Below are 10,246 nucleotides of genomic sequence, written 5' to 3'. Positions count from 1 at the left end.
ATAAATATATTGTTCTAACATTCAAATTAAAATTCATAACAGATAATTATCGGTGTTAAGATGAACTGTTAACATAATCATAGTAATTATACAGAAAAAGGGGCTTCTTTTAATTATAAATTGCTAGAGTTTCTCTATTTATTATTTGACGAAAGACCTGTCATCATCAAGTAACCACCGCGCAATTATTGACAATGGCGAGCGGCATTGGGATCAAACGTGCTTGACTAAATTGCAAGGCAAACACATGAGAATTGGTTATTATCAAAGGAAAGAAGCAAAAAAAAAAAAAAAAATCATGCTTAACATCTCACTATCAGGAGTACTTGCCATGCCATAAAATAAAATACCTGATGAAATCTGGCCGACCCCACTACAAAATGCGGTCCGTTCGGTTTGCCTTAAACAAACAATACATTGCCCCAAATTTAGAACCAAAAAACCCGTCATAAAAGTTGTGTGACCCGCTTTTTCCTTGGGATTTCTTAAAAATTTTAGAGCGGATATTCAATTGAAAATTAATTATCAATAATTGGAGAAAGTTCTGTTATATTTAAATTACTAAGATATTTTTATTTTAAATAGCGAATTTATTACTTAACATAAATTATAAAAATATTGTTTAAATCAATTAATAATAAAAAAGCAACTTTTATTATATTTCAAAATTTAAAATAAATATTTAATTTAAAATTAATTAAAAATAAATAAAAAATATTTTTCATATTTAAATAAAAGGAGATTTATTATGTTTCTCCTTACATACGAAAGATTTATTTTATTTATTATGTTTCGTTCATCATTGTCTAAACTTAGTAGATTCCCCTTTAATTAGATAAATATTTAAATTTCTAAACCCTAATTACATAAAGATTTTATTACAAAAACAAGTTTCCTAATCAGTCAGCAATCTATCATTTTCAGAGATTATTAATTAAATTTGATTTAATCCTTTCGAGGCAATTTTCCGTCTTATTCAAAAATCAACTGCCCAATATTTTAGCAAAAGTGTTAGGTTTGGTCCACGATAATTGCTCCTTACATCTAACTAACAATCTTGATAATTATCACCTAATTAAACATTTAAATTTTTCTAAAAATTAAACAATTTATTGTTGGCTATCTCATCTGCTTCACTTGTTTTGAATTTTTACCTCTTTCGAACTATTTTGGATCATATTTTTATTTAAAAAATTAAAATTAAAATTAAAATTTATTATTGGATTAGAATGGATAAAAATAAAGACAGAAGAGGTTAGTCGTTGGCTTCTGACTGAACCTTTTTACGGGATGTTAATTACTTATGTACTCCTATTATTAACCCTCGATTAGTGAGATAATTATTGCTTAAAAGCTCGTAATTAAAAAACAAAAAATAAAAAATAAAAGCCTTTGGATTCCACGATGTTTTGGCCGCTTACAAGACACCGAACACAAGGGAACCTAAAAAGAGACGGCATTTTCAGGACGAAGGAAATGTTCCCAACCACGCGCGTCAAAGCTCGTGCGTAGAAGAGTCGATCTCAGGGGATGCTGACCTGGCTTCGCTTTGGATTGATGGAAATTTAAGCACGCACTTTTCGTTGGCGTGGCGCTATCATTTTCTTGTCAGGTTAGAGAAACAGAAAGGCTCGTCAACACGTGCTGGGCGCGTGAAGGGAGAGAGCAACAAAGATTTTGCTGGGATGAAATTTCCAAGGATAAAAAATTCCGAAATACTCCCGTGTTAGACACTCACACCGTACATTTTCTCGTGTTCTACAAAAAATCAGAGTCAAAACAATAGCCTGCTGCAGTGATCATAATTTTATCTTGCGTTAATAACGAAATCCTTTAATTTTTTACTTGAAAAATTTTATTTGATTTCAAATGCATATATTTAAATATGAATTACTCTTAATTTAGCAATAATACTTGAATTCATTACTCCAAGGTAAAACAACAAAGTGTGATCAAGCAAATAAAATTATAAATATTAAAAAAATATTTTTTTGTACTCTCAACATATAAATTTTACACATTATCAATGAATTAAATTTTATTATATCGTGATTAAATAAGTTTAAGATTTAAAAAATTTAATTTTTAAATTTAAAAATAATTATTTACTGTGATAATGTATAAACTGACAGCTCATACAACAGTAATAATAATTAAAACTATAATTGTCAGGGTCAAGACAATAATTAGTAGAAGCATGTACTGTAATTTTTTTGGATAAACAAAAACAACCGTATGTTTTTCACCAGTTAGAACCTCTTTTGCTGAACCGATAAAACCTCCAACCAAGCAGCTCTTCGTCATGCTTGCTAAGATCGACTCATCAACGGTTCACACACAAACAAAAACCCTTATATATTTTCTCCTCCGTCTGAGCACTCACAGCTGAACGATTCCCACTAAATTTAAGCGCCGTATTTTTTTTTATGCCTTCTTTTATTATTATTTTCTCTTTTTTTTTTTGAATTTTCAGTGTGAATTTTGGATCCTTTTTATAACACCAAACGGAAGGAAATAAATAAAAGAAAAAGAAAGTTGGTGCTTAAAAACATTACATGAAAGTATTATGAAGCTGAAGAATCTGAAACAGCTTATATTTTCTCTCAAAATGAGGAGAAAGAAGAGAGAACGTAACAACATTCTTCTTCACGGCTCCAGCTACTTTTCCACCGGGCTTAACCTCATTATCTGGCGGAAACGCCATGGGCTCTTCTCCTTCATCTCCGCCGTCTTCGGTTGTCTCCTCCTCTTACTCTTCGCCTTCTCCGTTTTCTCTTCTCCTCCTACCGCCACCGATCATTTCCTCCCTCATTACTCCTCCTCCTCCTCTGTACGTTACGTTTACATCCCCCTCTCATTTTTTTTCCTGTTTCTTTCCTGTCGCGTTTCATGCGATTTTAGTGTGTTTGTTTTCTTTTTCTCGAACTTTGAGAAATCGGAGAAAAGAAGAGAAATTCTTCCGATATTGATGCGTTTTGCCTTTTTGTGTTTTTTCTTTTGTTTAGGTGAAAGAAAGAGAGGCTGTCGAGTCTAATTTGGATGCGGTGTTTCGAGTTCCGGTAGGAAAGCTTTCATTTTTAGTGCAAGAGCGGAATGTTAATTTTTGTTTTGAGTTTGATGACTTGTTTGGATCTTAAAAATTAGTTTTGATTGATTGGTTTTGTGTTTTTTAGGCAAGTGGAGGATATTTAGGTCGTGATTTATGGAGTTCGAGCCAATCAAAGTTCTATTATGGATGCAGTAACGCCTCTAAGAAGTTTCAAAGTAAGGTCTTCCACTTTTGAATCCTTCTTTTACTATCGTTAACATTTTCGTTTTGGGTTTTGATAGAGAAATCTAAATTTAGCCTTGATATAAATTTCTTTCCCTATTTGGAATTGGCCTTAAATTCAAATACTAGCTCCATTGTTGAACACCTCAAACTTTGATCTCCGGAAATGAAGAATTGGTTTTAGCTGTCTTTTTTCCGTTTACTGGAATTAATTTGTTGTTTTATTTCTTGGTTTGTATATTGGTAAAATATTGGGCTGCTTCTTCTTCTCATTTCAAAGTTTTTGGTATTCCCTTTTTCAGTCTGATTTGAGCTACCCTTTTGATGGTTAGCTATGTTGTCTATGTTTTAGCTGCTGATGTGAAAACGCATCCCAATCGATACTTGTTGATTGCCACAAGTGGAGGCTTAAATCAACAGAGAACTGGGGTAAGCTTTCTGAAACAGGAAATTCTACTGAGCCACTTCTGGACTGCTTATGCAGTTATGCTTATTAGAATTTGAAGATAATGTTGAGTTTTCTGTGGGCTTATGGTCATATAAGGATACAGTGCAAAAGAGAGTTTATATTTTTGGTTCTAAAAATTTTGTGACTTTTATGGCTGCAGATAACAGACGCAGTTGTTGCAGCATATGTTTTAAATGCAACTCTGGTCATTCCCAAGCTGGACCAGCATTCTTACTGGAAAGATACCAGGTCTGTTGTTATATTTATGTTTGATCCTAAATGCCGGGGAATAGTTTATATTCTGTGCATTTGTATGTGATGGGGTATTTGATGCAGTGATTTTGCTGAAATATTCAATGTTGACTGGTTCATTTCATCTCTCTCTCTCGATGTTGAAATCATCAAAGAACTACCACCAAAGGGAGGGAAAGCTTGGATTCCACGAAGCATGCGTGTTCCTAGGAAGTGCAATCCAAAATGCTATCAGACGCGTCTTCTACCTATTCTAAACAAAAAGCATGTAAGTAATGGTTGACTTTTTCTCTGTAGATGGTTGAGTTAGTTGTTCCTTGCACTCCATGTCCTGAATTTTGTCTTCTGTATAATATACAATATGATTTGGTACAAAAACAGAACAGAAAGAAATCTGATCTTTAACAGGATTTAACTTTTTCTCTCTGCCATATTGCTTTGTTCTGTAGTATGGTAATGAAGGTTACTATTCAGCCGGCCTATCAAATGATTGTTTATCTTCACATCAGTAAAGATGCTAGTGTAGATGAAAGTCTGGTGTCTTGGTCAAATTCTAATATCCTACGAAGTTGATAAGCTGCACTCTATTAATTTAAATTCATTATACAGACACACAAATGCAAAAATCATTTGATGCAGTTTTGCCAATTAGTTGGTAAAGTATGATACAACTGTGGAGATAATTAAATTGTTCAGCAACCATACCTCACGATAACCATGAGCAGAACATGGAAATGGATTCAGATATATTTGCATAGACATAGTTTGAAAATCTTAATAATTATTTTCCGGAAAGGCAAGTTATTGGTTTAAAAAGTATCACTAGCCTATGTGGACATGAGTCATTATCAAGTTTTCTCTTCATAATGATTGTGTTAACTTTTTGTTCTGCTGTACTAATTCATATGTACTTTTGAGATTGTACTTTTGACTAATATTGATGTTGAACTTCTGCTCATTTACCTAGAAAGGTGATCCTCAATCCTTCTTTTCATATGTTATACTAACTGTTATAGTCTAGTTCTTGATTGTTTTCTTAAGAAACTGACAATTTGTTCACCATCCTTTTCCTGTTGCAGGCTATTGAGCTTACAAAGTTTGATTACAGGCTTTCAAATAGGTTGGACACAGATTTACAAAAGCTCCGATGTAGGGTTAACTACCATGCTTTAAGATTCACAGACCCCATTCTACAAATGGGCAAAATCTTGGTTGATAGGATGAGGATGAACACTGAGCATTTTATTGCCTTGCACTTGAGGTAAAGGGCACTCTATTATTACTTGTATTATCTCTAGATATTACAATCTTTTGTAAATGCCAAACATTGATTGAAATATGGCTGTTGCGCTAGCTGTACTCCAATGTGTTGATGACCTTCTTGGATGTTTAGTTGAGTGTGTCTTAACATCTTTATTGTAAAATGAAAGACTTAATTAATGCAGGTTGATATATGATTTGCCTTAGGTTTGAACCTGATATGCTTGCGTTTTCTGGATGTTATTACGGGGGAGGAGACAAAGAAAGGGGAGAACTTGGTGCAATCCGGACGAGGTGGAAAACGTTACATGTAAGGCCATGCAAGTTGTTAAGGACACATCATTAATCCTAAAAGCTTCTGAAGCATTAAACATGTTTATTTTGGTCTGAACCACAGGTTAGCAACCCTGAAAAGGTGAGAAGGCATGGAAGATGCCCACTAACCCCAGAGGAAGTTGGTCTAATGCTGAGAGCATTGGGGTTTGGAAGTGATGTTCACATTTATGTGGCATCAGGTGAAGTTTATGGGGGTGAAGAGACATTGGCTCCGCTCAAAGCACTCTTCCCTAATTTTCATTCAAAAGAGACTATAGCCACCAAGGAGGAGTTGGCACCGTTTTCATCATTTTCTGGTCGCATGGCTGCGCTGGATTACATTGTTTGTGATGAAAGTGATGTTTTTGTCACAAACAATAATGGAAACATGGCTAGAATGTTAGCTGGACGAAGGTATGCAACTCTTTTGCCTTTGGTTGACCTAGGAAATGCTTTCAATTGCATGTATTCTTGTTAGCATTTTCACGGTCCAAATATATATTTTGAAGAAAGAAGCCTACCAATGTGCTGTAGAAAGAACTTAGATCATAGTTGCTCCATATATTGCTTTAACATTTTCAGTATTTAATGCACGTGCCATTATTCCTTATACCCACTTTTGCATGTAAATCGCATTGATAACGCACTTTGTTTGCAGCCTATTTTCTGAATACATTTGTCTATTGCAGGAGATACTTTGGGCACAAACCAACAATTCGACCTAACGCTAAGAAACTGTACAAATTGTTCTTGGACCGAAATAACATGACATGGGAAGAGTTTGCCTCTAAGGTTCGAGCATATCAGATTGGTTTCATGGGAGAGCCAAAAGAGATGAAACCTGGCAGGGGTGAGTTTCATGAAAACCCAGATAGCTGCATATGTGAGACCGATGGAGTCAAAACAATTCAAAATCATCAAACTCCTGAAGACCATGAAAACGATGACAAGACGAAGGATGCTGCGGAAGTGAGTGATGAACAACAGTCCGTCGAGGAGGATCCGGATTGGACCGATATTGATTATTTGGACAACCTTGGTGGGTTGAAAGAACTGTCCAATCTGGACAGCAGCGTGTTAACCAAGCAAGAACAACCCGAAGCGGAAGAGTTCTTTTCAGACTAAAAAGATTAAGTAGCCTGGCAAATTCCTAGTGAAAATTCTTTTCTCCTGCTGATGTGACCGTGACGGCAAAGCACTCTTGTACATAGAAGGCCTTGGGCAGTCGAGGGTTAGGAGTCCGGTTCCTGTAAATGTTAGTACATAATGGGACAGTGAGGAGTGGAAGCTTCCTGTTTTGACATTAATATTTTTATGATTGGGGATTAAAGTTAGTTTAGCTGTTAGGTTATTCTTACCTCAGCTCCAAAAAAGAAAAAGGAAAAAGGAAAATACCTTGTCTCAAGTGTTTTATCCAGAGACAGAATGGCGAAGTACAGCCAATAATTGATGGAATAGAAAGGAGTGTTTTTACTTTTTATAGACTGTCAGCACTTTCCTGGTTTGGAATTTCCTTTTATAGCCAGTGAACTGGCGGTGTGTATTGGTTAATCGTTCTTTTGCATGAAACGCCGACGTTTTTTCTGCTGTGGCACACGAGTTAGAGCCACGGGCTTAGATAGCCGCACGTCAACCAGAAAGTATACGTGGCATGGATCGTAATCCAGTTCAATGAACGACGTGGCAAGATTAACATCCATTGTTTTCCTTCTCTCTCTGCCTGTTAACGAAGCAGAAAGAGAGAAAAAGGGAAGGGGGTGGGGTAAGCAAAAAATACACACACCCAAGCAAGCGGCAATGGCGTTGAGACTTCCCACTCAGCTAGCGACACGTGGCACATTCCACCACCACGACCACACCAAAACCACCACCTGCACCTCGCTGTCATGGCGGCGGACACTATCACCGGACAATCTACTTCCCTCTTCCACCTTGCTCGCCACCAGTAAGCTCTCAATTTTATGCTTTGCTTCAAACAAAAGTTTCCATCTCAGTTATTCTTTGTTTGGTTCCTGGGCAGAGAAATCGCACGTGCAACAATTGGTAACGTGCAGTGCTAGTGGAGCTGCTCAGGCAGTGAATTTGGCTCCAGGGACTCCCGTAAGACCGACAAGCATACTAGTGGTTGGTGCCACGGGGACTCTAGGAAGACAAATCGTGAGACGCGCACTCGATGAAGGGTACGATGTAAGGTGCCTTGTCAGACCAAGACCCGCTCCCGCCGACTTCCTCCGTGACTGGGGCGCAACTGTTGTCAACGTAAATCTTAATTTACCAAAATTTACGGGTTTTAGCTTCTTTAAATATTTGCCCCTTTGATGCATAGATTCATTTTTGAGCAGGCAGACCTTACTAAACCAGAGACAATACCTGCAACATTGGTTGGTATCCATACAGTTATCGATTGTGCCACGGGCCGGCCAGAAGAGCCCATCAAAACGGTATGATTGAATAATCACGGTGAAATTTTGCTTTGGCTTTGTTCAAATTGTCTAATGTACGTGTTCTGTTTAGGTAGATTGGGAAGGAAAAGTTGCCCTTATACAATGTGCAAAAGCAATGGGGATTCAGAAATATGTATTCTATTCTATTCACAATTGTGATAAGCATCCTGAAGTTCCATTGATGGAGATCAAGTATTGCACTGAGAAGTTCCTCCAGGACGCTGGCTTAAACCACGTCATAATCCGGTTATGCGGTTTCATGCAAGTAAATGTCATCTACAACTCAAATCTCTATTGTTTTTTTTTTGCTTGTTGTTCATCTTGACACTGTAACAGTAAATAAGGTTGTAAAATCGTAGGAAAACAATTTTTATGGTTTAAAATGAACATGATTGCCTGAAAGAACCAGTAAAATTGAATTAATTGTGTTGCTGTATTTGTTTAATGCTTGTTGCCAATTTGTCCAGGGGCTCATTGGGCAATATGCAGTACCTATACTGGAAGAGAAGTCTGTGTGGGGGACAGATGCTCCAACGAGAATCGCTTACATGGATACACAGGTTATACATGCATAAATTGTTTCCCAGTTTGGTTTCATAAATATGGCAGAATACTTGTTATTGATCATCGAATTTTGGTATTTAATTGTGTTTTCTTTTGGTTTTAGGATATAGCTCGGTTGACATTTATAGCTTTACGCGATGAGAACATTAATGGCAAGCTTCTCACATTTGCTGGTCCTCGTGCTTGGACAACCCAAGAGGTATATGAAATCTTTCACCTCTGTTGTTTCACACTTTGACACTCTTAGTGGAATGTTTTAACTTTCTCATCATCAATCTCTTGACATCTTTTTGATTTCTTAGTGTTACTATCTTGCCATTCCTACAAGAACTTGAGAATAGCTGTTATTAAGTGTTGGCTTAGTACCCCTTGACCAAAGCCATGGATTAAATGCGTGTAAAATTTCTTTATTTTAGGTGATAGCATTGTGTGAGAGACTCGCAGGGCAAGATGCAAATGTTACCACAGTTCCAGTTTCAATCTTAAGATTTACTCGCCAGCTGACTCGATTTTTCGAATGGACAAATGATGTCGCTGATAGATTGGCATTTTCAGAGGTAACACGCAATTATTTTCTCCTCGACTCATTTCAGTCATGCTTTGCGTAGGGGTATACTGATATTTAATAGTTACACTTCTCATCAACGTGCTCCAGAGCATTGTCAAGAGTACTAATGTCATGCACATTTCAGGTTCTTACAAGTGACACTGTTTTCTCAGCTCCAATGACAGAGACTTATAGTCTTCTTGGTGTCGATTCAAAAGATATAATCACACTGGAAAACTATCTTCAGGATTACTTCACAAACATTTTGAAGAAATTGAAAGACATCAAAGCACAATCAAAGCAAACTGACATCTATTTTTGATGGAAGACCTACTTGTAAGTACTCTGTAACTTGTGTTTTATTATTTATAAACAAGATACAAACAAGAGGTGAAACCAATGCAAGGTATTCGGATATTCACTTGGTTTTCTTATATTCTCACATTTCCTTTTTCTCAAGAGTCACTGATCCTTTTTCCTATTGTAACTGTTACTCATTAGCAAGTTGCAATTTGGGAATTGCTAAGGCTATAGATAGTCAGTCCATTCATTTAAAAAATAAATATAAAAAATTGCAAAAAAGAAAAATGGAAATTAACCTTAAAAGTGGCAAAAACCTTTATATTCTTTTCAACAAGATCTCATGGCATGGCAGTCTTGCACCACCAACTGGAATGTGAGAGGGGTGCGTCCAAAGTTTACACAGAAAAGCGAAAGTGATTGCTAGGAGTAGCATCTTTGACTGAGTTAAGAAAAAAAAAATCTATCAAAGTAAAACCTTCTGCTCAAATTCAAGCAACACAGCATCAAATGAATTCAAGTAGAAGCAACATAGCATCAATAACTTGATGTGCAGTCTAACACTCACCTTCTAACAAGTGTTGTGGCTGCTTCGAGTTCATCCGCAAATGAATTGAAGTAGAAGCAACACAGCATCAATATCTTGTTGTGCAGTCTTAACACTTACCTTCTAACACAACAAGTTTTACGGCTGCTTCGAGTTCATTACGGCAGCTTCGAGTTCATCTGCAAATGAATTTAAGTAGAAGCAACACAGCATCAATAACTTGTTGTGCAGTCTAACACTTATGTTTTACAGCTGCTTCAAGTTCATCCGCAAATGAATTTAAGTATAAGTGTCTCAA

General features: G+C 36.4%; 2 protein-coding genes across 2 annotated transcripts; both read left to right on the top strand.

Annotated features, from left to right (window-relative positions):
- Nucleotides 1-2,344: 2,344 nt before the first annotated feature.
- Nucleotides 2,345-7,024, top strand: RHS17 (root hair specific 17). The gene is made up of 10 exons (XM_021430038.2): nucleotides 2,345-2,830; nucleotides 3,006-3,059; nucleotides 3,174-3,264; nucleotides 3,624-3,700; nucleotides 3,880-3,968; nucleotides 4,056-4,239; nucleotides 5,051-5,232; nucleotides 5,439-5,541; nucleotides 5,629-5,960; nucleotides 6,236-7,024. The coding sequence occupies exons 1-10, from the start codon at nucleotides 2,567-2,569 to the stop codon at nucleotides 6,669-6,671; spliced, it is 1,812 nt and encodes a 603-aa protein (XP_021285713.1). The 5' UTR covers nucleotides 2,345-2,566; the 3' UTR covers nucleotides 6,672-7,024.
- Nucleotides 7,025-7,174: 150 nt separating this feature from the next.
- Nucleotides 7,175-9,560, top strand: HCF244 (NAD(P)-binding Rossmann-fold superfamily protein). The gene is made up of 8 exons (XM_021430039.2): nucleotides 7,175-7,491; nucleotides 7,567-7,805; nucleotides 7,889-7,987; nucleotides 8,061-8,255; nucleotides 8,458-8,550; nucleotides 8,658-8,753; nucleotides 8,971-9,111; nucleotides 9,247-9,560. The coding sequence occupies exons 1-8, from the start codon at nucleotides 7,218-7,220 to the stop codon at nucleotides 9,421-9,423; spliced, it is 1,314 nt and encodes a 437-aa protein (XP_021285714.1). The 5' UTR covers nucleotides 7,175-7,217; the 3' UTR covers nucleotides 9,424-9,560.
- The last annotated feature ends 686 nt before the right edge of the window (nucleotides 9,561-10,246 follow it).

The sequence above is a fragment of the Theobroma umbraticum genome, unplaced genomic scaffold (assembly GCF_002168275.2).
Source record: "Theobroma umbraticum cultivar Fairchild unplaced genomic scaffold, ASM216827v3 scaffold_50.0, whole genome shotgun sequence".
In the NCBI taxonomy this organism is placed as follows: Eukaryota; Viridiplantae; Streptophyta; class Magnoliopsida; order Malvales; family Malvaceae; genus Theobroma; species Theobroma umbraticum.
The sequence above is the reverse complement of the archived record's forward strand: the minus strand, read 5'-3'. Positions and strand labels throughout refer to the sequence as shown.